Source organism: Pundamilia nyererei, unplaced genomic scaffold (genome assembly GCF_000239375.1).
Source record: "Pundamilia nyererei isolate P.nyererei 1_Seehausen unplaced genomic scaffold, PunNye1.0 scaffold00309, whole genome shotgun sequence".
Classification (NCBI taxonomy): Eukaryota; Metazoa; Chordata; class Actinopteri; order Cichliformes; family Cichlidae; genus Pundamilia; species Pundamilia nyererei.
This window is the reverse complement of record NW_005187710.1, coordinates 203,519-230,230: the sequence shown is the minus strand read 5'-3', so window position 1 is coordinate 230,230 and position 26,712 is coordinate 203,519. Positions and strand designations below refer to the sequence as shown.

The 26,712-nt window shown below is 40.5% G+C and overlaps 1 protein-coding gene across 4 annotated transcripts; it reads left to right on the top strand.

Moving 5' to 3' along the window:
- rxrba (retinoid x receptor, beta a) lies at positions 1-22,522 on the top strand. Of its 4 annotated transcripts, XM_005751388.1 has the most exons (13): positions 1-236; positions 1,026-1,174; positions 3,528-3,763; positions 4,283-4,436; positions 4,530-4,709; positions 7,526-7,546; positions 9,348-9,508; positions 9,750-9,879; positions 11,056-11,188; positions 13,900-13,935; positions 15,739-15,830; positions 15,971-16,076; positions 16,534-22,522. In XM_005751388.1, the coding sequence occupies exons 2-13, from the start codon at positions 1,159-1,161 to the stop codon at positions 16,679-16,681; spliced, it is 1,413 nt and encodes a 470-aa protein (XP_005751445.1). In that variant the 5' UTR covers positions 1-236; positions 1,026-1,158; the 3' UTR covers positions 16,682-22,522. The 4 variants fall into 4 exon arrangements, with proteins under 4 accessions (XP_005751445.1, XP_005751446.1, XP_013770929.1 ...); XM_005751389.1 differs by lacking the exon at positions 7,526-7,546; XM_013915475.1 differs by lacking the exon at positions 13,900-13,935.
- Positions 22,523-26,712: the final 4,190 nt, after the last annotated feature.

The window sequence follows — 26,712 nt, the reverse complement described above, 5'->3', positions numbered from 1 at the left end:
TCAGTGACATGTGGGGCACAACACTCCGCACAGTCCACGTCCTGCTTTAAGAAGCATGGGAAGCCAGCGTTGAGCTGTGAGAGAGCACTAAGCCAAATCCTCCACCATCATCATCATGTTTTCATCCTTGCAGGGGGAGGGAGGGTTGACTACGAGGCAAAGTGGGGGGGAGAGACAGACACACACGAGGCCTAGTCGCCACATCTTTTCATGCGGAGAAGCTGAGCCGCTAAACCGTTAGTAACTTCCATTTATTTGCACGAAATATTTACTTAAAATATTCAGCATGTTTTTAAAAAGATTGCATAGTTAGGGGAAGAAGGACTGGGTGATGGGGTGGCTTGTTCTCGGTAGTTTCGCTCTCCTTCGAAGCTTTCGTGGTAACTAGCATGCTAGCCAAGTTACGTAGCTAAGTGTAGTTAGCTTTAGCGATAGGCTTGTTTTGCCAACTTAAACTATGCTTTTCACGCAATTTATTACCAGAGCTTGTTAGCTTTAACGGAAGTGTTAATCGGTCTAATGCCACTTGATTTTGATGTAATACAAGCCACTCTGCTTCTCGGTAGTCACAGACATTGCAAGTTTGCTAGGTTAGTTTACGAGCTTTGGCTAACGTTGGCTAGCGTGGAGAAACGATGGGTTGTTGCCATCTGTCTGGGCTCCATCTCATTTGGTTTGGGGTGTTTTATTCACCTCGTTGAACCCAGATAAGATGAGCAGTGTTTTGGGATCAGCATGCTGCTTATTTGCGGAATATAACACGGGTGTTTCGATCTGTACTGTAAAAGACAATCTTGGCATCAGCTGAGCAGCTGGCTGCTTTAAAACGTCCAGCTGTAACGTTACGTAAAATCACCAAAAATGCATCAAATACGCAAATATTTCTAATGCTAAGCACAGGTAGAATTCACAGCCGTGTAAAGATAGGAGCCACGATAGTTTTGTTTTGCATCTTTATGCCCAAATGGACCCTCTGTGTCACACTCCTGTTTTATACGGTGCTCTTTCTTCTGTTGGAATTTCAGAGCCGTTTTTGGGTTCCCAAAAAAACTCCGGCCCGGGCCTCAGTCCGCGGTCTAGAGTTTGATATCGGGCTGTTAGAGACGGAAGCACGTCGGCTTGTAGCTGTCAGTCAGCCCCTGTGCCCCAACCACCATCATGGGAGACAGCAGAGGTAAGCAAAAGGAAGAACTAATGTGCAAAGATTAATCTTTCAGCACTGCAGACAGGATTATTGTCTAGATGACTTGCATCTGGAAACTAGTGTTAATAATAGATCAATGTTACATTATTATCTGTTGTAAAATCGTTGCTATGAAAGATATGTGGTATGAAGGAACAGAAACTAAAACAAGACTTGCTTAAACATCACAGTGCTAAAGCTTAAGCAGATGTGTGTGTGAATGTGTGTGTGTGTGTGTATGGGTGGGTGACTGGATGTGTGAAGCGCTTTGGGGTCCTCGGGGACTAGTAAAGCGCTATATAAATACAGCCGTTTACCATTTATGTGTTACATCTGACACAGCTGACCAGGTAGAAGTTGTTGTTTTTTTTGTTTTTTTTTAAATAAATCAGTGTGTGGTGTCCAACATATCATCTGCCATTCTTCTAAAAGTAAGTAGGTTTTAATAATTGTTTTACTGTTAAAAATAAAATCTCCCATTTGATTGAATCAGTGCCGGTTCTAATGTAGGAATGTAAAAACATGTCAAAGCTAAAAAATAAATTGTGTATATAATTCACTGTGAGGCAATCATAAAGTTGTTACTGTGCTAAAAAGAAGGCACTCTTCACTCTTTGATTCTGTTTTTCATTAACCTCGATCCAAAACGTTTCAGACTATCAGCACTTTGAACCTTTATTCCCAAGCCAGGAAAGTAATAACAACTCGTGCCAGTGATGGGGATTTATTTATTTATTTTCCCCTGAAATACATGGACAGCTGAGAAAGTATGCACCACTTAAAATTAAACACACACACAAATCTGAGTAATGTAAGGCACAATTCGTTGACTTTGTTGATTTGTTTTTGAAATAACTGTTTTCTTCCTGGCCTGCAGTAGGTGATTTATGAGACAACGTGATTCCCTGATTTTTGTTCCTGGGGGGGAAAAAAAAAGGGGGGGGGTGATTACATCAGACGGCAGTCAGTACATCGCCCACAGCAGCAAGAATGCAGCACAGCCAGCTGTAGAAGGGACCGACTAGTTTAAGGAATGATGATGGGGAAGAACACAATTTACATATTATTTCCAACAATATTTTATGTCGTTGTTTTTTTTTAAATAAATCTGATTGAAATTGCACAGTCTAATAAGGTCTTCAGACAAATGAAGTACATTTATTCATATTAATATTAATATTTTTCACATATTGCACCAATAACATAGAACAAACACACATTTCTGCTAAAACTCATGCAAATTGCTGTAGTAAGAAACATTTTATTTCCTTTAGAAATGTAAGGAATAACTACTGAGTTCGATTTGACTTAATTTCGCCCTAAAGTCAATGTTAAAAGCAAAGAGAAATTTATATCACCTCATCCCCGATAACACAGGTATCTTTACGTATATAGAAATGGCATATCCTCCCGAGAACCAAAGAAAAAAAAGTATCTTTCAGTTTAACGTTTTTTTTATAATTTCCTGCCTCTATGGAGCTAAAAGAGGCCACCCAGTCACACGAGATATCACTGGAAAGGTCAGGATGTCCTAAATTGAGCACATCAGGACTTAGTAGGGTAGCTTTAGTAAGTCCAAAGATATATAGACCAAAAACAAATTTCTATTACAGAGGACATAAATGAATAGGCTGGGTCTCAGGAGGACATCATGATATAATTAAATGAGATGAGCCTGGGCACATCTGTTGTACGAGTAGGAGCCCCGTGTCTGCATCCAATGATAATTTACCGCTCAAAAAAGGAGCGTCTTCAGCAAGCTCCAACAAAGCACAGTGCTTTGCAAATTATGCAGGGAAGCTGTTCCTGATAACGGTGGAAACCACTTGAGGCCAAAACAAACTGTTGACTACAACCAAGCTGTGAAGGAGTCGATCCTACCTGCTGGTGACGTGTGACCCAAATGTAAACAAGTGACTCAACTGAGCTTTGCTGGGGCACTGATCCTTGCACTCCATATGACAGGAAGAGCAAACGGTGGATGGACATTACTGATGGGGTTGCATGGTTGTAAAGCAGCTTATAAAAAAGCTTGATCCACGTTGCAACATCCCTTGTAGAAATAATGTTTTTAGTTTTGTCATGTGACAATATTGTGGAGCTCCTGATGACTTAAAGGCTTAAGTTACTTTAGGTATTGTTGAACTAAAGTGTTAAGCAGTTGTTTTATATTTTCTTAGTGTAAGCTCTCACGTAATGCAGTTTGTTTTCCGTACTTTTCACACACATCTAACTGATGAAACATCACAGAGAAAGCCATCCATAGACTTAGGTGTTTTTGCTGTGTACTGTTATTATGAATAATGAAATTTACTGTGTTGTTCATCTTGCTGTCTCTTATCAGATTCCCACAGCCCAGACAGTTCGTCTGTGTCCTCCCCACCTTCGGGCCAGCGCTCCCCTCCGCTGGTTCCCTCAGCTGCAGCTTCCATGACCTCCCTTCCTCCCATCACCACTGCCGGGGTCAATAGCCCCATCAGCAGCATTGGTTCCCCCTTTTCTGTTATCAGCTCTTCACTGGGGTCTCCCTGCCTACCTGGCACACCGTCAGTGGGTTACGGCCCAATTAGCAGCCCCCAGGTGACAGTTTGCTTTGTTTAGTATGGGTCAGTACATGTGGATGTATCCGTCATTTTGTAGGATTTAGAGCTTGCTCCAGCTAAAGTGATGGCTAAACCAACTTTACTCTGTAAATCAGTATCATTCAAAATATTTCACGTTGTATATGCTCAACATTAAACACAAAGTATTCAAAAAATGCTGTTTTTGCTTTAGTGTTTGTCTTTGATATCAGAAATGTTTGTTCTTTGTTATGAGCCCATTTATATTGTTTTCTGTTTTTTTTTATTTACATGGAAGATTCTAATAGCTGTCTGTTTTCAAACATATGGCAGAGAGAGAAGAGTAAGTAGGTTAAAAATTAGGTGCAAAGGGCCCATGTTTCATTTTCAGTGTCCTCTAAAGTTTATAGTGCAGTCTAGATCGTAATATTAAACACAGTCTTTGGATTCTTACAGAGATGAAAAGGGAATAGTGAATAATGTATCATAAAAAGCCTGGTTGTCATTGCATTCTGCATCTTTTCTGTTGCTTTCTCAGATCAACTCAACAGTGTCTATGTCGGGGCTTCATGCAGTGAGCAGCTCCGATGATGTGAAACCTCCACTGGGCTTGAAACAGCTGTCATCTCACAGCCCTGGGCCGATGCTTTCCCAGAAACGTCTTTGTTCCATCTGTGGAGATAGATCCTCTGGTGAGTAGACGTCTAAAATACAGCTACTTTCTTTGTGTTGCCTCCGAGTTATTTTCATCTATGATTAAAAGCAATTATTCCCCTTTCTCTTAGGTAAGCATTATGGAGTCTACAGCTGTGAGGGCTGCAAAGGTTTCTTCAAAAGAACTGTGCGAAAAGACTTGACCTACACCTGTCGGGACAATAAAGACTGTATTGTGGATAAGAGACAGAGGAATCGCTGCCAGTACTGCCGCTATCAGAAGTGCCTGGCCATGGGCATGAAGAGAGAAGGTGAGCCGGCAGGAAAAGGCCTTGTAATCGGCTTGTTCTAAATCTTCTCTGTGTTATTCTTGTTTATCCAAACAAGTTTAGGTTAAATACAGAAAGAGCCAAATATTCACACACAACATACTTTCTGCATCCTTTACAACTTGCAGTGTCCTAAAATCCATTATAAAATCACCAATTTTTTTTTTTTTTTTTAAAGGTTTAAAAGGTTTTATTACTGTTAATAGTTGGACAAGAGTGTTGCTGATTTAGCTTTGCAATCTATTCTTGTATAACAAAAGGCCAAGAGTAATGTCCTCAAAGGCGCTTTCAATTGGCCCAGTGTTGTGTTTCGGCCTTGGTGCCTTTGCTGCAGGAACCAGCATCTAAATTAAGTTCCATTTTAAACTTCCAAAAAAGTCCCTGCCTTGTACTTGTGAAAATGTAATGGGTGGGGTTTGCAGCAGTGATCATTTCTGACTGGTGGAGTAGCCAACATGAAGCAATTGAGCCAGCCTCTCACAGTCACACTGCGCAATAGTTTGTAAAAATCAGTTTGGTTACTTTAAAGTATGCCACAGAAATCTTTGGTTACTGTTTGTAAACACAGCATTGAATCTTGGCCCCTAATGTCCCCATTCAAAGGGTGAGAGAGAGAAATGGAGAGCAGCTTCAGTGAGCCGAAGCACGAGTGAAGGAACGGAGAGTGAAAACAAAGAAGTGAAAAGAGGAAATAAACATTTTTCTGAAATACAAATAAATAAGCTCACATCTCGGTACAACCCTGCTCAAAACTGGTGCTCTGCCAGATTTTGTGTGCAAAGTGCGCATTTCTTCCATTGTGGTTGCTCTGCTGTGTTTTTGTGTGCATTGTAGTTCAGTCTGACACAGCCTGAACACTACCTCAGACTTCATGCCTTGTTAACAGTTATTAAACAGTAACAATGTTAAAATGGATGACATGGCAATTAGCACGAAACATCAAACGCCATTCAGAATTCTCACTGCTGTCCTTAAGAAACCTTTACAAACATCTACTAATCTGTATCTTGCCTTGTACAAGTGTCTTAACACTGAAAGTTACGTTATATCCATTTCAAGCCGGCCCATCTGAGATTATCTGCTGCTAAGCGCCTTAGAGTTGAGCAGTGTAAGTAAGCAAACCATATTGCACCCTGTGCTTTCTCGTGTCCTATTATTAGATTAGCACTGAATTCCTTGGCGTTGTACAATGCAAATTTTATGAACATTGATAATGACTTAATGCAAGTTAAATGTAAGGTATGTCACCACTGTTGTTGCTGATATTGTCACTGTGGTTGTGGAGTATTAAGACGGCACAGATTTAGGAATATTCGAGGCAGCATGCTTTCTGTGGGACCTAATGTCTGCGTAATCTGCAGTTTCTGCAGCCTAACTCTGAGCCTAATTTTTTAACTTTACCCAACATTTTAAGAGCTATGATATACCATCCATCCATCTTCATCCGCTTTATCCGAGGCCGGGTCGCGGCCTAAGCAGAGAGGCCCAGACCTCCCTTTCCCCAGCCACCTCCTCCAGCTTATCCGAGGGAACACCACGGTGTTCCCAGGCCAGCCGAGAGATGATATACCATAAAAATAAAATTAAACACATCTGCTTTCAAATATTCTTCCTTTAATTAAAGCTGTTTTCACACGTTAGCACTACTCCATGTGGTTTAGGATGAGAAAGCTGCTTAGTGTGTTCAGTAGGCAGCACTAATGACATCATTTCAGTAGAGGTAAATCTTCTGGACTATGTACCGGAGTTATTTGCACATCACCACAGTCCACCTTTTTACAAGGGAAGTGGCAAGCTAACGACAGTGAGTCACGCTCACTGTGTTTGTGGTTTGTGCTGTGAAATAACAATATAGAGAAGCTGAGGGCTGCAATACATGTGTAAAAACTATTTAAAAACACACTTCTGTCTTAATCTGATGACGGTTTAACAAATTGGTCTCGTGCCTGTATAAGAACGCAGGTCAGTTAACAGTAACAGACACGATGGCAACCCCACTAGATCTGTCCAATCAGAGCAATCAAAATGGAAGGCATGCAAAAAATCAGAACCAATTCATATGAGATATCTTTATTGTATATTTTCCTCAGCAGTCATAACAACAAAATAAATTATTCTTAACAGGCTTCCATGTGATTCCAGGCATCATTCGGTTGCTGCAAATTTGAGTAAAGCTGCTGGAAATGTTGTATTCCTATCTGCTGCAGCATGATTGTCCACGTGACACAAATTTCTACATTAGAAGTTATACGCAAAGCTTTGTGTAGCTGTCAGCGCTCCTTCTAATTTGCTGTGGGCAGGCAGATTTGTCCACACATCTACTTTGTATTCTTCAAAAGTGCTCCACGCTTGCTACAAAGTAATATAATAGAAGGAACTACTCTTCCTCTGTCTGCAGCTGTCTGCATGTACTTCTGCAAGGGAGTGTAATCTTAATCTCTGCCTGACACTCACATTAGAGAGCTAATCTCAAATCGTGCTGATTATGGAAAAGACTTGTATCTTAAAGGGACTGTAATGATCTCTTAAATTATATGCAACTTCCTCTGCTTTCTATTCTTGCCTGTTAAATGTCACAAATCATCCAAATCTAATTGATGAGCTTGATAAAGCAGCAATGCTACATATTCCATGACTGAAAAGGCTTTAATATGTGTACGATGGAGGATAGAAAGAGCGAGTAAAGAGTGGTAGAGAGGGAGATGGGGGTGGGTAAGCCTTGTAAACACTAACCCCTTTCCCCCTCTCTTCCTCTTTTTGTTTCCTCTCGATCTCTCTCCCCCACCCTCCTTCTGTAGTGGCCAAGATGAACGACAGATGTAAGGAGAAGAGGGAGGGAGGGGTGTGTGTCTGTGCCTGTATGAGTGAGCAGGAAGCAGAGATATTACATTGCCTATCAATTAGGAGCAGCTAGTTTAAAATATTTTTCCACTGTTTCTTGCCAGTGCTGAGAGGAGGACCAGTGCCAGCCTTGAATTACTTCCCCATGTGTTTTTAACCTTCATGGTTACAGGGAAAGTTTGCTGAGTATGCCCACTCGTTCAGTCATCATTACACTAGTTTAAGTTACCTATTCTTTGCTCTTAACCAGGTGCAGCCCAGTAGAGTCACACTTACAGAAGAGGTCCTCAACCGTGTGGAAACATTTATTTAAGAATAAACTGATGCTTGGTAGTACCGTAGTAAGAATACTGTGGGGATACGCATCCAGATTCTTTTAATTAGCCAACCAGCTGTTGTCTTGCACTGCAGACAGACGCCATCTTCACTGTCTCATACTGGAGCTGGCACTGGTAGTCCCGGTTCTGTTCTGCTCTGCCGCCTTAGTGGGCTAGCCGTAGTGGCAGATAACCAGTCCTCCACCTGCTGCGGTTTCTGGTTTCAGTAGCCTTCCAGCTCACTGCAGATCTCCCAGCAAGCAGAACCAGAACTACTGTCGCCAGCTTTAGTCCAGGATGGTGGACATGAGAATCACTGGAGTGGCAGCTGAATGGCTTTAGGACTGCCACAACAGCAACAGGTTGTCAGCTTGTACACTTATGAAACAGGCTTTATTTAAAAAAAATCATATTACAAAATTTAGGTCAATGGCATAAATCTGGTACTTTAAACAAACCAAAGCGGCCAAGTCACATAATCTGCATCTGCTGATGTCTGTAGGATATCAGACTGTCAAAACATTTGACTGCAAATCATTTGTAACGGACTATGAATTTGATTATTTCAACGTAATTGTGCATTTATTTCTTTTTTAAAAATCTGGTTACTGTGTATATTAAAAAACTCCCACAGAAATAGGTCATCTAAAGTGAATATAAAACCATATTTTTATTAAACACAGCTTTTTAATACCTCATGAAAAGGGAAAGTAGAGTTCATGCATTTATATTGATTGCATTTACATGGGTGCTGTCTGCAATAACTAGATTGCTTGAACTTTATGAAAATAGAAACCTAGTTTTATTACAGCAGGGATTTAATAGTTCCAAAAACTTTGTTCCAGCCATTAACTGTTAATTGCCTGGAATTGGAATTCAATCTAGGAAAAAGCGCTTACACTCTGAGTTTGATTTCACTGTAATTTCTTCCTTATTGTCTATAAAATGGTTTGTTAATAATTTATGTGGTATGTCTTAATTGGTCTATTTCTGCCTTAGTTGTGGACCTGAAAGAAGTATGAAAGACAGTATGAGAGACTTTTTATGAACTGTGTATACATGTGCCTCTCTCTCCCTGCTGTTTGTTTCTTTTCATATTTCAAAATTCATTTGAATCTTTCTGCTTCTTTCCTTTTGTATGCTCACCTCTTCCTACACCAATCTTTGTCCCTCATTGTTCACACATTATCTGTTAATCTCCTTTTCTGCATCTCTCACTTTATTTACCTTGGCTCATTCTTTGTTTATTCTTGTTCTCCACATTTGCCTGCCTACCCAATTCATTTGCTTTCTCGGCCATTCCTCTGCTTGTGTACTTTTCCTCCTCTCATAATAACATACATTCACTCATTTTACCCACCCACATTTTTTTCTCCTTTCTGCTCTTCCTACTTTTTCCTCCCTTCCAACCTTCTTGCCTTTTATTGTTTTCCCCTGTGTTCCTCTCTCCCTTGTCCTGCAGCTGTCCAAGAGGAGCGGCAGAGGAACAAGGATAGAGATGGTGACGTGGAGTCGACCAGTGCAGTCAACGAGGAGATGCCAGTAGAGAAGATTTTGGAAGCAGAGATGGCTGTAGAGCAGAAGACAGAGCTGCATGCAGATGGAAGTTCAGGCGGCAGCTCTGTGAGTAGCCTGGGGGTGGAAATAAACCCTTTAGATGTTTTTAACTATAGAAATAATTATCAAAGGAAGTCTGAGTTTAAACAAACTGTATAGCAGTTACACGTTTGTGTTTCTTGAGCTTTGCGTGATACAGTTACTGTTAGACGTCAGATTAGTTTTAATATTATTCACAGGCACATAGTAATGCATTAAAGCTGCAATGAAATCACTACCACTAATACTATAAATCTGCTTATTTCAGCCCAACGATCCAGTCACCAACATCTGCCAAGCAGCAGACAAGCAGCTCTTCACGCTGGTGGAGTGGGCCAAGAGGATCCCTCATTTCTCAGAGCTGCCCCTGGATGACCAGGTCATCTTGCTACGTGCAGGTAAGTCAGACTGATTTGATCCGGTTTAATGACTCAGATGAGATTCTACTGGTTTTACTCTTAGTTAAAACTATCATGATATACTCCAACAGTTTTAAAAGTGCACAAATAACAGGGCGGTTGTTGCAAACAATGAACATTTTTTTTGTGGTTCTTTGTAACAATGGCATTACAGTTTGATCTTCACCATGCATGGATTGATATAAAGTACACCATATGGTCTATCCATCAAAATGTAAACATTTTAATCTTACATAATCTTTAGTTCTCAGGATTAATATTCTGCTGTAACCCGATCTTAAAACTTCCAGTGAGCTTTTAGCCTCACGTGTGCATCAAAGAAGGATGCAAACATCACTTTTGCTTATTAAAGAAATTCAGGAAACAATTTAACAATGTTAAGTTTAACTCTTTGATGTTATTTTGATTTCATTATTTTGGTTTTCAAGATCCATTGTTACGTCTTGTAAATAAATTGCACACTGTGTCAGTAAAGATTTTCAACTTGAATAATTATTTCATCAATCATGTTTCATTTAAGTGTTCCCATATTTATTTACTTATTTATTTATTGAGCAGTATATTTGATGCAGTTATTACAACAGCAGCCACTACAGCCAAGAAAAGCTAAGCATAAACTTGCACACTATTTTTGCAAGGGTATTTGACATTTTCTGCTTTTTGTGCTTTGTGAAGTAAATTTGGGTAATCTCTTGTTTCTGACGTGTTGTCACATTGAATGGATCCGTGTCTTTGATTTTGCACACATTTAATGATGAGTGTTCTGCCTGATCTCTCCCATTTTTCTGGGCTTTGCAGGAGCCAGTAGCTTGTGACCCACTGAGGCTGGGTTTGTGTGTCTTAGTCTTGAACTGGGGATCTGTCTCAAGTATTAGCCACTGCACCAGTAGTTGCTGAATTTTATTTACATTTTTTTTAATATATATTTAAATGATCAAGAAATTATTTAGTTTCCTGCCATTTTTAGATGCAACCAAAGATTAAACTCGACCAAGTTCAAATGAAGGCAATCGTGTGGTTAAAAAAAAAAACTTGCTTACAAGATGAAATGAAAGGTTTTATAAACATTTATTAATAAATAAAGTTTAATGTATTTGTTTTTTAAACATGAAATAAAACCTCATTAAAGATACTGAGACACCAACTTTTCAACAGGCTGGAATGAGCTCCTGATTGCATCGTTCTCCCATCGCTCCATCTCGGTGAAGGACGGGATTTTACTTGCCACAGGCCTGCATGTCCACAGGAACAGTGCCCACAGTGCAGGTGTTGGAGCTATCTTTGACAGGTAATGCCACAATGTATGGAAACACAAACGGTGCAACTCTGACGCACAAACAACATTTGGGACTCTCTGCAGCTTTAAGGAGAAGAAGGCATGAAACCAAAACATTGTGTTCACTAGAGGGTTTTAGCTTTGTTATATAAGTGCATTTTCAGAAGCCGTTCTACTTTGAATCTCAAGTGTACTACGTCTACATGTATGCAGTATAAAATCATGTACTACATAGTAAAATAAGCGGATCCTGGAAAGCCAAAATGAAATCCCTTTTGGTTTCTCTGGATAGTGAACAAGAATCGAGGTTACAGTGTTCATCTTTGGCTGGCTGCAGCTGCTGTGTTCTGCATTGGCTGTAATTGGCTGAGAGACTTTGCTTCTGTAGTGCTGCCTGTAGGATCACAGCGCATGCCAGGGAGGCTGGTGACTAATACTTAGCAGTAGGCATGCATGCAAACTCCTGCACACTCAGTGGCATATCACTCATTGTATAATCTGGTAATGTGGTAATGGCTGGCAAATGTACAATCTTATGTGCAAATATGAAATGGAAATGTCTTTAAAAATATGTGACTATAATTTAATTACTGTGCAGAATGTTTTAGAGGCCGTAAGTATGTTAAAGGTGTTAAATCTTCCCTTTTTATTATCCCCCCCCACGCACACACACAATTTCAGTACGACTGGCTTAACACGCATAAACAGATTTAATTATAAGTTAAAGATGTCAAACTTTATGTTCTTTGAATTATCGTGCTTTAATATGGATGCAGATATACAAACGGACACTTCTGGCACATTTATAAATGATTAAAGTTCTGGTGCAAACTCCAGTGTGTCTACAAGAAACCATCAGATCACGATCCACGTAGCGTTTATGACCGCAGGCCAAAGATTGAAGAGTTGCCAGCTTCATGAAGGAGGTATATTTCCCCGACTGACCGCCAAGTCGCACCCCAGGCATGTGTGGCTGCGCTGAGCGGGGGTTTTCCCCTCATAGCCGAGAGGTTTGCTGGACGAGGACCCAGAACAAAATGGTGCACTGTTTGTTTGCAGTTGATGCATTAGAAACTTTTCAATTTACTCACATAATTGTGGCCAAAACTATTCATTACTACATACGTGGCCTCTCTAGTCTTCTGCATTATTTCAGCTTCCATCATTTAATACTTAGGTAAGGTGAAATAAACTGTTTTACGTCATGATGGGATGTCAGACGGTTTTTGCCTTGATTTTAAAAAACAGTACGCGTATTGCAGCTCTTGGTTAATCTTATCTAAAGTTTTGGCTTGATCACAGTGTTTTAATTCACAGTAGTTGCACATTAATAGATTACTAATTTGCTACAAATGGTTAATCCTGGCTTCAAATCCAGTTTTAGTTCAAATCATGCTGGGCTTGTTGCAAATGGCTCAAAGGTCATTTCCTCATAGCACTGCTCTCTACTAGCAGCAGGCTTCTGTTTCCGCTTGGCATCAGCATCTGTTTGAGTCTACTGAACCATATTTTATGAAAGAGGATGTGGATATTTCTTTGTAACACATTACTCGCTGTAGACGTTTTGCTTTAATGGCCCTGAAGTGCAAAATACCACAAGCTCTTTAAAAAAAAAAAGAAAAGAAAGAAACTCCACACAAAACTCAGACTGAAAAACACATCATTTAACTACACGAACTAACGGACAAATTTCAGCAAACACAAAAGCTGAGCAGGTCCAGATTAATACGATGTAGGTTTAAAAGATGTAAGTCTTAATAGTACCATGACTCTGGTGTCTTATTTTGAAAGGTACCATCTTTCTTTTGAGTTTGGACAGGCAGAAAGTAAATTGATTATTGCACATCCTTTCCTGTTTGCTTCCCTGGTCAATGACCCTTTCCTAGAACAAGCAGACTCAGTCCTTGCCTAGCAGTGTTTCATTCAGTTGAATACTAAATTATGGTCATTGCTGACCTCATTCAAAGAAGCTACTGAACAGTTAAATTTAGTATATTATTATGCTGCTACTGACTAGATGGCCAAGAGGAAAGATGACGCAATGAGCACACACACAGAAAAGAAGCACACAGTGACCTTTTGCCTACATACGCTCCACATTTATGTGAAAATAAATCGATGACAAAGGTAGAAAGCATCTCTGCTTTACTTTGTTGTTGTGTTTGTGCTGTTTTAAATGTGTTTTCTGTTTACCGATGTTTTATTTTCCTTTTTTGTATGTGGTTAATTTGTTGTCCTAAATGTTGTATTCTGCTCGTCAAGCCTCTGTTCTTCATCCAACAGACACAGTTCAGTGACATTTACTCAGGTTACTTTGCAGATCTGTTAACATTTAGCTAGAAAAATCATTTAAACGTTGAAGGGCCCTTTCTGTAAGATGTTTTTCTGCTGTCCTGCATTTGGCTCATAAAATCTGTTACAGCCTGTGCTTGTTTTAATACATGTGCAAATCATTGAATACTATATACACACTATAATGTAATAAAGCACATCAAATTTCTACCAGAGGTCCACATTTTGCAACATGTAACAGTACATGCCCAATAAATTTTCAAATAAAGCAAACCTTAAACCAGACATCGCATTTAATACAACCATGTCACATCACATGTAAGCGTGGACTACCTGTGCACTACCTGTACAGCTGAAGGGCTCAGAACAGAAAGTACTGTACTGTAACTGTGTAATGACATTGTAATAACACATTGTGATTGAATACACAGGGCGCACAATGCCGAGGTTGGGGCCATATTTGACAGGTAATTACCCCACTACACAAACACTTTCCTTGAACCCCTCCTCTTTAAGTCTACCTTAAAACAAACAAACAAACGACGTGGAAACGTTGATGCTGTCAGACTTTCCTGCAGCCTTACAGCTGCAAGCCAGGTTCTTACAACAGGATACAAGTCTGAACATCACCTACTAAAATTGTAAATGATCGGCGTACTGTCAGACACCATGTGTTGTTTGTGGCTTTGAATGCATCCTGTCACTGAATGTTTTGCACTTTGGCACTTCATTTTCTTAGAACTTAAAGTATATTTAGGTTAGACGACTGCAGAGTGAAACTAAATGTGTGGACTGCCTTTGTGAACAACAAATACTGTATTACTGAAGTCCTCGGTTAAAGTTTAGAGCCCCTAATTTAGAGTGGAGGTGTTGTTGGCTGTCATCAGATGGGAAATACCCGTAGTATAAAAATAATGACACGTACTCTGGGTGTACCCCATAAATTACTCCTCATTTCCTCCACTTTCTCAAGTAAAAAAAAAAGGGGTGGGGGGGGGGAGGCATTTATCCAGAGCGCTGCCGTGCATAAAACAATTGATTTGGCAGTGCATCGTAATGTTGGTTAAGGTGGTGTCTGTTTAACAAAAACAACCCTGTCATTAAAAACAGATGTTCGTTTCTGATCAAGGATGATGGAGAAGCAAATAAGCAGTCTCTAACAGTCATCACTTCTCCCTCTTACTCTATAATTGTATCCCATTCCTCTTTCACTCAGTTCGTTTGCCTGGAGGGGAAACGCTTAATAGTTTAGATTGCAAAACGCAACATCTACTAAAGATTGATAAATGCATTGAATGAAATGTTTGAAAATGTTGTTATTGTGACATTTTCATGTTTAGGCGGTGTTTTTGTTAGTTGTTTGCATTTATTCATGCAGTTGTGAAAAATTAAAAATAGCCATTCTACTTTTAATTTTAAGAAATGATTTTAAAAGTGAGCATTTCATCAAAATGCTGGTGATAGTCCAGGAAAGTAGTTTTTTTTTTTTTTTTAAACCTTAAATTATGTTAAAAGGATTACTGTTAGGAATTACAGGAGATTATTTCCACCTCGGCCTCTGTGCAGCTCCTCAGTCCATCCACTGCCTGAAACGAGCCGTTTTACCTCCTCTCACTGGTTGTGCCTTTCAAGCAGGAGGCTTTAACAGCAGATGGGTGGGTCTGCTGTCCCCACAGCCACAGCTTTGTACTTGAAATGAAGAGTTAAAAAAGAAAAAAAAACTGTTTAACAGAGACAACAACAGGATATGTTCCCTTCACTCAATACATTTTGGGTTTATTCTCAAAAGCTTTGGTCCAAATTATGTGTCTGTGTTTGGTAAATGAAAAATATTTTTCTGACCCGAGTGTCTCTGCTCCATGAGCAGTTGAGGGAAAGACACAAATTAAAGTTTTAAACTAAACAAGAAATTACTAAAAACATTTTTATCTCCAGTCATTGTAGATTTTGACATTTGCCAGCCATTTTCATGACAGGACAGATTCAGTCACCGGTGCAGCTGCAGAACCAGCAGTGTTCAGCCATGGCCTAACTTACAGTCATTATATTAATAAGTAACCATAAATAGCAGTGGTTTTGCCATCTGGTCTCTCTGTTTCACTTAATATTGTCTTTTTCTCATGTATTTTCTCCTATTTTTATCGATTCCCCCTCTTTTTTATTCTTCACTGGCACAATCCTTTCTTTTTTCTCCCCTTCTCTCTTCCGGCCTTTTCCTACTGTCTCCATTTGGGACTTCTCTCTTTGCATATCTCTTGTCCTCTCTTCAGGGTTTTGACAGAGCTTGTTAGTAAAATGAGAGACATGCAAATGGACAAGACAGAGCTGGGCTGCCTTCGAGCAATCATTCTCTTCAATCCAGGTACATGGGCAGGTGCAATGTTGAAAATCATGTGAAAGTGTCATTGGGAAAACTAAAATTAAACAGACTCATTAATGTCTGGAAAAGTGAAGAAATTTTAAACTGTTGAAGTAATGAAAATATCCTGTTTTTACCTGAAGATGCTAAGGGTTTGTCCAACTCCAGTGAGGTGGAGCTCCTAAGAGAGAGGGTGTACGCATCTCTGGAGTCTTACTGCAAACAGAAATATCCCGATCAGCAGGGAAGGTAAGATATTGCACATGTGACTACAGACGAGAGGTGAAGTCACTGTGGGCTCTGCTTAAATCCACTGGCTTTGTTAAAATGAAACAGCAATTTATAATTCTTTTTTTTTTGTTTAGTTGTATGAGATAACTCGGATTGGCATAAAGTAGTCGTATTGCTGATATCTTGTCACTTGAAACTCAATGCACGAGTGGGGGCAGATTCTGTGTACTATAAGCATAACTTGAGCTGTACACTGTTAGACATCGTGATTATGGACAGATATTTTATGTATTCCAACTCGTGTTTTCACAAACTGTTAGTTCTGCTTAAATACATTATATTAACAGATTATCCAGGATGCTTTCTTTCTGTAATCTGAAAAATTATTCACAATTTTTCGTGCATTTTAATTGATTTTAAGACATTACCAGGTCAGTGGCCATTTCTGTCCCTCATCGTTCCTTCTGTTATACAGGTTTGCAAAGCTCCTCCTCCGGCTCCCGGCACTGCGCTCCATCGGTCTGAAGTGCCTGGAGCACTTGTTCTTCTTTAAACTGATTGGTGATACGCCCATTGACACCTTCCTGATGGAGATGCTAGAGGCGCCTCACCAGCTCACCTAGAGGAGGAGCCAGCTTTGTTCCGGTCAGGATCCAGTGCACACCAGGATTACCAACACGACCCCTCTGTTGGGTCATTGGCTCTTCTTGTTCTTCCTCACTTAACTGCAGCACCTGCTGGTGGACACACAAAAACACACATTCACCCTGGCTAATTGTCTACACACACACGCATGCAGATACCTTAAATTGCAACCATGGATTGACCTATGATGTAACTAATACACAGATAATATGGCTGTGAAAATAAGTTTCCTAATACTGAGACACACAGATTTTCACTTGTTTTCCCATATCCAGTTTTCCTCCATAGGGGTTATGACTCAAGGAATACATGCCCTTTTTATCTTATATATACAGTAAATGTCTTAATTTTAAGTTAGCCTTCCGTTTTCCCATCTTCAACTCACAGTGGGTTTTTGCTTCTGTGTAACTGGTGTACCTCCCCTGTTTTTACTTGGGTTACTGCCAGTTGCACCTCTGCATATTATATCCATCACTAGCCGGTTAGTTATTCATGTTTGATTTGAGCTTGAAATCAGGTGCATAGCATTTCAATCAACTGTCCATCATCAAAAGTTTTTTTTTTTTTGTTTTTTTGTCAGGAGGTGCCCTGTAATGGACAGGCAGAAACACCCTCCCAACGAGCTCATCCAATCTTGTAAAAATTGAAATGTTTAATGCTTTTTGTTCATGCTGAAACTTGTTTAAGTTTCTATTTTGAAGTACTGTACTCATGAAATGAGAGCTTTTTCCAAGGCTTTGAAATCCAGGAAAAAGGGGGCTGGGAGGACTTTGAACAGCCAAACATGGTCCTCCCCGCCCTGGTGCGCACAGTGGGCTTTGTAAGAAGAATGACTTGAATTTATTTTCTTTTTCTTTTCTTTTTAAGTTTTATTTTATCCTTTTCTCTACTTTGGCAGATGGTTTAAACAGCTTGAGGCTCACAGGAAGTACAGCTTCATGCAAAAAAAAAAAAAGAGTATTCATTTAACTTCCCATTCATTTAACGGCTCCTCTTGCTGGTGGTCATTTTTATGCACTTTTGTGAATTGTAACTGTGTAAATGTTTCTGTTTCCTAGAAATGACCATCTCAGACATCTAAGATGAACTTGAAGGTACTAAGTGTAGGATTTTCTTATTGTTGTGTTATTTTCAAATCCCATGTGGTGATTTGTTATAAAAATTCAGTCACGTCCTGAACAAATAATAATCAGATTGGATGTTGGATTGGATGCTAACCTCAAATATACTGACTATATTACCGTTACTGTCTTGACACGCAGCACAGTTGAACATCTCCATTTGTTACGGGTTTTTTGGGGGTTTTTTTTTTGGTTTTTTTAAAGGCAAAAATATTTTTTTAATCGATTGTGTGTTGAACACAAAAGAGGAAGATTTGAATTTCTCCCTGAGCAGTTCTGCATGTAACTGAACGGTCTGTCTAAACTGAGTGGCCTGCAGCTCAGGGAGACTCTTCAGTAAATTACCCAGCAGTTATTGTAGTTTGAGAGGCATGCTGTGCTGCACCCATACTCTCTGTTAAAGCAGGGTTTGTGCAATACAAAAGCAGCAGCTGAGATTTGCATAATTTGTCCATTGGCATAATTTTGCAGCCCACAGCTCGTTATAGATCTCGTGTTGAGGATGGAGATCGGTGAAGATGCCCCCATGTTTACAAAGATCCTCGTGTATGTCATGTTTCTCCTGGAATTAACTTGTGATTATATGTAATGGAAATCCTACACCTACTACCTACTCTTTCAAAACTTTATTCACTGTGTGTGGGCTCGGTGCTTGCAACCTTTTGTACAGTAGATGTAAATAATAGAAAAAATGGAGTCATGTGAAAACAAAGGCCTGTTCACACTTGAGAACGTCAAAGATGTGGCTCCACCAAACAAATTATAAAGCTCTATTTTTAGCTGTTGAATCAACATTGGACTGGATTCCCATGTGACAACCATTAAACCTTCACCATTGAACCTTTTGGAGCCCAGGGCCAAACCACACCTCAATGCTGCTTTTGCACCAACTTCTGCCAATGTTTCCTGTAGTTCTTGGTAATTGGTTGGCTGGATTTTGTTGACAATGGCACTTGACATTTACTGTGATTGAAATTTGTGAGCAACTGAATCTGAGAATTACAGTGAAAAGTCAAATGCAGCTACCACACGATCAGGAGATAATAAAACTATGAATTAAACCGTCTACACGTGCTCAAAGGCGAGCAATACTGGGGTACACATAAAGATTTGCTGCCATTTTTGTTAGTATTTAAGAGTGTTGACATTCTGAAGTATATTTAGCCTTCTTTTTAGTCACCACATTGAATAGAAATTAGATACACATTTTGCAGTATCATTCTACAGGGAAGAGGCACAAGTGTCCTCTACCAGGTGCTAAATAACGAATACGGTCTTTTCATTTAAGACTTGCACATTTACATCAATGCAATTACAGTATGCAAGTACACAGACAAATCAGACAGCTGTTCTCCACTCTAGCTTAAAACTGAATCTCCCTCTTGAAGTTTTCTTTTTTATTTTTTTTTAAGACCCCGGCCTTTATTTTAGTCTCCTTACTTTGGAAAATGAATACCAGCAAAGTGCTTGTACTTGTTGGCTGTGGCTGATAAGGCTCTGTGCTCTACCAGTCACAGCCAGAGTTAGTTTGTTTTGTAATTGTAGGAAGCAGTTTGCCTGGTGGAAGCAGTGGAAGTAGCTGTTGAATTTTGGGGTCCGCCAGCTACCAGAATGAGCAAAGAGCTTCCCGCCCTGCAAATAGTCCAAATACTACTTCTCAGAGAGGATCCACGGCCTCCCCCATGTGATGTGGACATAGAGGCTGGCAGTTGACCTGTAAAACAGGTGTTGTGTTTAACATATAAGTTGGTCTAACCTTAGAGTTTGGTTTTGTTTCACTTCTTCTTTTTCCTTGCATACAAACGATCAACTCAACAAAGTAGTCTCCAGATGTCCATTAATTTCCTACATGCAGAGAAAGCTCATTCTCTTATGCACCATTGCTGACTCGTGTTATGTATTAGCAAGCAAAGCGAGATGGTGATAAGCTCATGATTTAGGTGAGATGCACGAGCATCTACCAGCATTCTTGTACTGTATAAGCTGTAGTATGGTCTCAGTGCTTTAGTGACTTGAGGTGGTTCAGATGAAATAATAGAGACTTGAGTGATTCTGCAGCCATTGAGCTTTGAAATCTGTGGTCTGGACACAGGTTTGGTTATCCTGAGACAGTTGGGCTGTGGATTAGGTTTTACCTTAAACAAGCTTTTTTTTTTTCCTCAGTGTGCCGCTCAGAGAGTATGCCGACTTCAGGATGTGTGATGGTGTGAATAATCTCCTCTTCTGGTTGGTTGATATCCTTGAAACTTTCTCTGCAGGATTTTAGCTTTGGAGCTTCCTCTGTTGAATGTTTAAGCCTGCTGCTACTGCACTGTGTTTATACCTTGGGATGGGAATCATTATACAGCCAGTCACAGTGCTGCAGGGTTCACTAGCTGACATTAAGTACTAGACACACATGCAGAGTTGACTGAACGGATGCCGATTTCTGTTGGCGATTCTTCAAAAGTCAAAATATGCAACTTGTATACTCATTGTGGTTCAACTTGTCATGCAATATATCTGTTGTGTTTCTGGCATTAGTTCATTTTAGCTTAGTCTGTTACATAACTTAATATTAATTGGCAGTAAAATCATTTAGGTATTCCCATCCCTCCATATAACAGCAATGTATTTAAGTTGTGCTATGCTATTTTTTCTTTTTAGATTCCTTTACTTTTTGCTATGAGCTTAGCATTTAGAAGACTATAAACAGAAACAGTAAAACGGCGATACAGTCGTTGCAGGTTTTACGTGCTAAGGCGTTTCAAGCTTTCAGGCTGACTGTCCTGGCAAAAGCTGGTGGTTGGTTGGGTGTTTTTGTTTTTCAGCTTTTGTTTTAAGGTATGTGTGTAAGGTTTTATGCACATGTGTATGGAATCTTCTGCAGCTGCGCCTTTTGACTGGCAGAAACTGTAGCTTTGGCTGTGACTTGCTGAGCGCTGTTAAATAAATTAGTTGCGTGAAATAATAAAATGGTGCAGGAAAGGCAGCCAGGCTGGAGGGGTGATGAACTCGCTCATTGGCCCGATCTGTCAGTACAGCCCAGCCTCCTTCCTGTACTGCCCCATCTCCACTGCCTTTTTTTTTTTTTTTTTAACTTAACATTCAGTCACCCACGTGGGCTGAAAATTGTCGGGCTTTCCATCTGAATGGACTCGGACCGTTTGAAAAGGATGTGAAGCTTATCGTGGGACAAAGTGTAGGAGAGCTATGGCGAAGGGATCCCATGGTGTGTGTCCCTCTTTGCTTACTGTACTTGACGGCAGAGCTGCGGCGATCTGTGGTCTCCACCGAGGGGCCTCGGGATTGCGCCGCACCGCCAAAAATGTTTGTCGTTGCAACCTTGTGCACTCAAGGCAGACGCATGCTGTGACCTTTTGACTGTGTAGCAGTATTGTTGTCGCCATCTTTGTTACATTTTGAAATGACTCTCTTTTGAGAATAAAGACATTGATTATAAATATGCTTTTTTTTTTCCCCCCCTGCGGGCTGTGACTGAAGATTTGATCACCGTGTCTGATTGGACGTTTTAACCCAGGCGCCAAGGCCCCTCCTGTTTGATCAGTGAGTGCTAAAGAGTGTGCTGTGCAGCCTCAAAACCGCCACCACCTTCACTGGTTTATTTATCACTGCCAAGCTGTTTGCAGCCATTTTTAAATGCAGGGCCACTCAGTCCCCAGCGCTTGTCTGTCATGTCATATGTTGTGATCGTGCAGAATGTGCGCTCACCTCGGCCTGTCTGATGCTTACTAACGGGGGCCCTAATAGGAGTTGAATGATAGCACGTGTGGAGAGGGGACGTGCTGGTCACAGGAGAGAGTGGATCAGTGTTGTGGACCCCTCTGGGTGCTCAAGCTGTGCATTGGTGCTTAATAGCCTGAAAAGATCTGCTTTGGTTTATGAAGGAGAGGGGAATGCATCGATGAGTGAAATTAGGATAAGGAACGATTTAAGAGGGCTAGCCTAGCCTAGTCCTGCACCTGCTCTTCTTAAGCTGGGTTTGGTTTGGTATTTTTGCCGCTGGGTGTTACCTGTCTGGCTAAAAGTAGATGTTTGAAAAGCTTTTCAGAGCTTAGATTATGAGGGAGAAAATATGGTTCTAACTTTAGAGAAAACAGTGCATAGCCCACTAAAATGCATAGGTGTGGTGAGCAGGATCTGGTTGCATTAACTTGATAGGAAGGATCAGCTGAACTGGATTTCTCCGCTGAAGGAGAAGGTGGTTGTGTTTGAGGTTGGAGGAACCGCGAAGAGTAGGTCAGAGAGCCGAGGAGGGAGGAGAAGAAGGGCAGGGACTTAAAGAACTCAGATCAGGTGTTCGGTTGTTGATCAAGAAGAAAAGCAGGAAAACTATTTTCCAGTAGATCTAGAATCTTCCTTAATTGTTTACTCTTCACTTTAAAAACTTCACACACAGTTTCTTTGTCTCGTTTCTTGTATCAGTCTTTTCAATCTATGCTATTCATCTTTTGTTTATTACAAAGTATTAAACAAATACGAGAAGTGTAAAATCAGAATGGAAGAATCTGTCACTCGTTATTAATTTCTCTCTTTCTCTTGTGTCTGTTCGTTGTCCTGTTTGTATCTTACTCCATCGTACATGTGGAGCTGATTGACTATTGTGTGCTTTGGGGATTGAAAGAAGAAAAAAAAAAAGAAACTTTTTTTTCAGTCATTAATTCTGAATCTCGTTTCTGTTTGTTGTATCATGAGTAAAGGTTTTAATACTGTACGAGACGTGTGTGTCTTTTTTTTAAATCTATAAGATGATAAAAGTTACCAGAGTGCACTCAGTTTCTTTTAAAACACCGACTGACCACAGATGTAAGGGGACATGCTGCCTCCGCTCCGACTGCCTCGGGAAACGATATCCTCCTCAGTCCAGCAGGACCCCAGGGCCCCGACTGACCACTGGCACCGCACTCCCATCTTTCCACCTCTAGAGGGAGCACTGACCTTTTTGTCCTGTCCAATTTTCTGCAACCGTGGTAAAATTGCTTTGCGTTTCTTTCCCAGCCTACTTTGCACACCTTGACCAATAAGGATGCAGCAGACCTAAGATCAGAGCATGCTTTGCTGATAGGTTTCACCCGACACTGGTGGCTCTGTTCTCTCTGCTGCATATTTAAATGTTAAGAAAAATGTGGGTGTGAGTTTGTCTCTTAGAGATGTAGCCAGGGGAATGCTCTTTCACTTTTGTGCCACCTCCTTTTTTCTGTCTCCTCCCTCGTCTGACAGTCCATCAAAAAAAAATCTCCTTTTCCTCCTGACTAAGAGAAGCTTTAGCTCACTATGCAGAACCATCAGGATTTGTTTTAGGTCATGGTCAAAGCAACTTTAATCCTGAATATGTTTATAATCAGAAGTTTGCAGGGAGTCAGATAAATCAACTATTTTAGACCACCTGTTTTTTATAAGCCTGTTCAGAAATGCTAGTTATTCATGGGCACTTTTCATACCTGTAACTACTCTCCCTCTGAGGGATCTGTAACATGGGAAACCACACATTACCATAGAAGCATAACAATAATACTGTAGCTGCTTCTGTGTTTTTTGATTTATGCCAAAGATTACAGATTAGACTGGAGGTTTTTAAAAGCTGAAATATATGGGTCAGATTTTCAGAGTTTGTAACACCTTCCATCGCTTCAGAGCAGAGAGGTGGTGAATAAGCTTCAAATCACTAGCTGGTCATGGTTATCCTGACTTGGATAAGTAAACTAAGACAGATTAGAAGGATGCCGAGCGTCACTTTGAATGCTACAGATGTTTGAGCCAAGTGTGTCACTCTGAGCGGCTCCTGAAGTACCACCTGCTGCCAGCAGAGGGCGCAGGCACAATAAGGTGTCTGTTCTGGAAGCTCAGTACAGCCAAGTCAGCAGCCTCTATTTAGAGAAGACCCTATAACCTCTCATCTTGGAGTGGTAGACAGTCAGTTTCCCAGTTTGATCCAGGAATATATTTGTCAAATGATGTTTATTTAGATTCCAAAAAAAGGTTTCCACCTGGTTAGAGTCACTATTTTCCCGTAAAGTTGTATTTTGACACTAAACACAGCATTTTGAAACTTCTGAAACATCACTTTTAGTGAATTAAAATAACAGCATTTAATTATAGCTGACCTTTAGCTTTGCGGTCTGTTTAAGTGTTTTGCAGCTGTTGCCTGGGCCTTTAACCTTTTCTAAGGCTCATTAGCATCTTCAGAGTTTGCTTTACTTCCTGCCTCACGTTTCCTTCCTCATCACAGTTTTGCCTCTGTTGTCTTGCTTTTCGTCCACTCTCTAATATTGACTGCCTGCATTTTGTCTCACTTTCTTTCTGTCCCCAATCTCCTCCTGGCTCTCCCGCCCTCTCACCCCTCCCCTCTCCTGTCTTCTATTTGAGGCTGAGGGCTGTAGAAAGACACCTTTATGCCAGGGGTCAGATTCCTCCTAATTCCTGCTTAGCGAATGTCGATTTTTTCACCGGGTAAATGTTTTTTCCCTGCGCTGAATAAACATGATGTGTTTGAAGTCACTTTTTGTGGATCCCGTGTGGTAGAATACCCCACACATCGTCCACACACACACACACACACACCTGAGGAGGACAGAGCTTTATTGAGCCTGTGTGCTCTTTGGAGAGGCAAATATTACGCAGGAGAACATGTCAGTTGTGTTTTCTGCTCACTGTTATTTTCTGTTCGGCCTACACAGTAAAATAAACACTATAATCCCCTTTGAGCTTTTTTACATGGTTTTTGTTGTTTTCTTAAAATCCACCTTAAACTCTTTGTGTATTTTATGCTAAAGCTCCGTTTACTGCAGATCTGTTAAGCATTACTAATACTGGTGACTGCAGGGACAAATAATTAGTAGTTTTTGGGGGTTTGCACCAGCATACACACAAAAGCAATGACCCTGTTCTTCCTACACCACAGAACACAAGTAGGAAAAGATCATTTAAAAACATCATCTCTCTATTTATAAGACAAAGTACAAACACTAGTAAACTAGAAGTGGATGAACTACTTTAGAAGCCAGTTAAAGTAAACATGTATTAGTGGGAAAGACTGTATATAGAAATAACATCACCACTGTGACGTCCATTGTTTGATTGACTCCACATCTTGAAGCCCCAGAATCATATTCACTCATGAAAACAGAAAAACACACGTGTCAGATAATCGCACGACAGAGACCTCAAAAAGCCCCAAGAGGCAAATCAAACCAGAAAGTTCCAGTTAACTCTGAGGTGAAGCTTTGCAGAGGAAACAAAACGGTATACGAGACGATCACCTAAAGATTTCTGAAGCTTTGAGCGTTTACGCCATCAAGATCTTGCTTGCAAAAACTTGGATGTGACGAGATGTGGCAGCTTTGACTGTCTAACCGTGTCCTCATTAGTTGTGTAGTTTCATAGGAAAGACAGTCCTTCATCTAGACCCATGGTGCGACCGCAATTTGAAAAATATACTTAATTTTTAATTCATTATGACCCAGAATTAGTGAGAGAGCCCATAAATGGGAGGGAGAGCAGGTAGTGTACTAATCATAACGTCGATGGTTCGAAACCCTGGCTCCCCTACTCATAGTAACCGTGGGCAAGACGCTGAGCCCCAAGTTGGCCCTGATGCCTTCATCGGGCAGAAGACATTTCTTAAAACAGAACTGGCTTCATTAAACCTTTAAACCTGGAAATGCATCTGTATGCATACAGGTGTCAAGGAGAAGGAAATTTATTTGCAGGGACTTAAACCTTCCACCTTTACTTGGATGTTAACAGGTTATTTTCCCTGTTAAAGTCCATTTTAACAGAAAAGTCTATAACTAGTTACTGTTGGAGCCAACTTCATGTGGCCTTTAGGATGAAGTTTTTAATATGTGCGTGATTCACAGCACATAAAAGAATGAACATGATTAGACGTGGATAGTGGCATCTAATGTATTTTGCGGATTTTACTGTGTCCTCTTGTTTATTCACCAACTGTGAACGAACAAACAGGATGAATGTGTATGGATCTGCAAAGGAGGCTGGGAGAATGAGTGCTGAGTGTTTATTATCCTCACATATGAAGCTGTTACAAAACTGGTGGTCCTCGCACAGATCCTGCAGCACCACCTCCCTGCTGACAGAAGGGAAACCGGGTGGTGTGGATCATCGGGGTCCATTATGGTGCTGTAGAGGGTGGTCATATTTGGTAAGCTAACCTACTCTGAAAAAGTAAAATAAATGAAAACAAAAACATTTATCTTGCTAAACCATCCACTGAATGTAGTCGTGACCGTTTATTGTGATTAAATTAAACTTTTCTGTTAGGGGGCACCGGGTGGTACATGTTAGATTCTTGTCTCGTTTCAAGCTTAAAGTCACGTTTCTGTCTTTTTTATGTTGTGTCTGTACGGTTCAGACTTTTGGGACGGGGAGAAACGTTGGAATGAGTGGTGACAACATTTATAAAAGCCAAATTACTGGTCAGCCACTGTCCCCATGTTCTTTCAGGCGTAATGATATGCTAGGTTTTGGGCATGCACAGACCAGCTCTGAGCCAGCGTGCACTTAGATGACTGAGAGCGCCTCCTGAGCAGAGCTAAATCTGGGTGAAACTGAGAACGGGTCCCACACAAAGTATATAATTCTACATTTGAGGATAGTTGGTTTTGCTTTCAAATCAAAGGAACATGGCAGATAAATATATGTCAGGCGGAGAGAAAGGCCTAAAGGAAGACATCGTGGTGGTGCCAACTGGGCACGTAATCAAGAAATGTGCCCCAAACGTTTTAAACAGCTACGTTTTACGTGCAATTTGTGGTGTATTCTCCATTTTACAGTAAAGGTAAAAAACCTAAACCAGGAGAGAAAATCTAATCTAATCCTTTAAGCGTAATGACTGCCTGTTTTGTCCATCTCAGTTCAAGTAACTGGTT

Excerpts from the sequence above, each read along its gene's own strand:
- rxrba (XM_005751388.1), top strand. Across the intron at positions 4,710-7,525 it reads CATGGGCATGAAGAGAGAAG|TGGCCAAGATGAACGACAGA; the intron begins GTGAGCCGGCAG and ends CTCCTTCTGTAG. Across the intron at positions 13,936-15,738 it reads GTTGGGGCCATATTTGACAG|GGTTTTGACAGAGCTTGTTA; the intron begins GTAATTACCCCA and ends TCCTCTCTTCAG.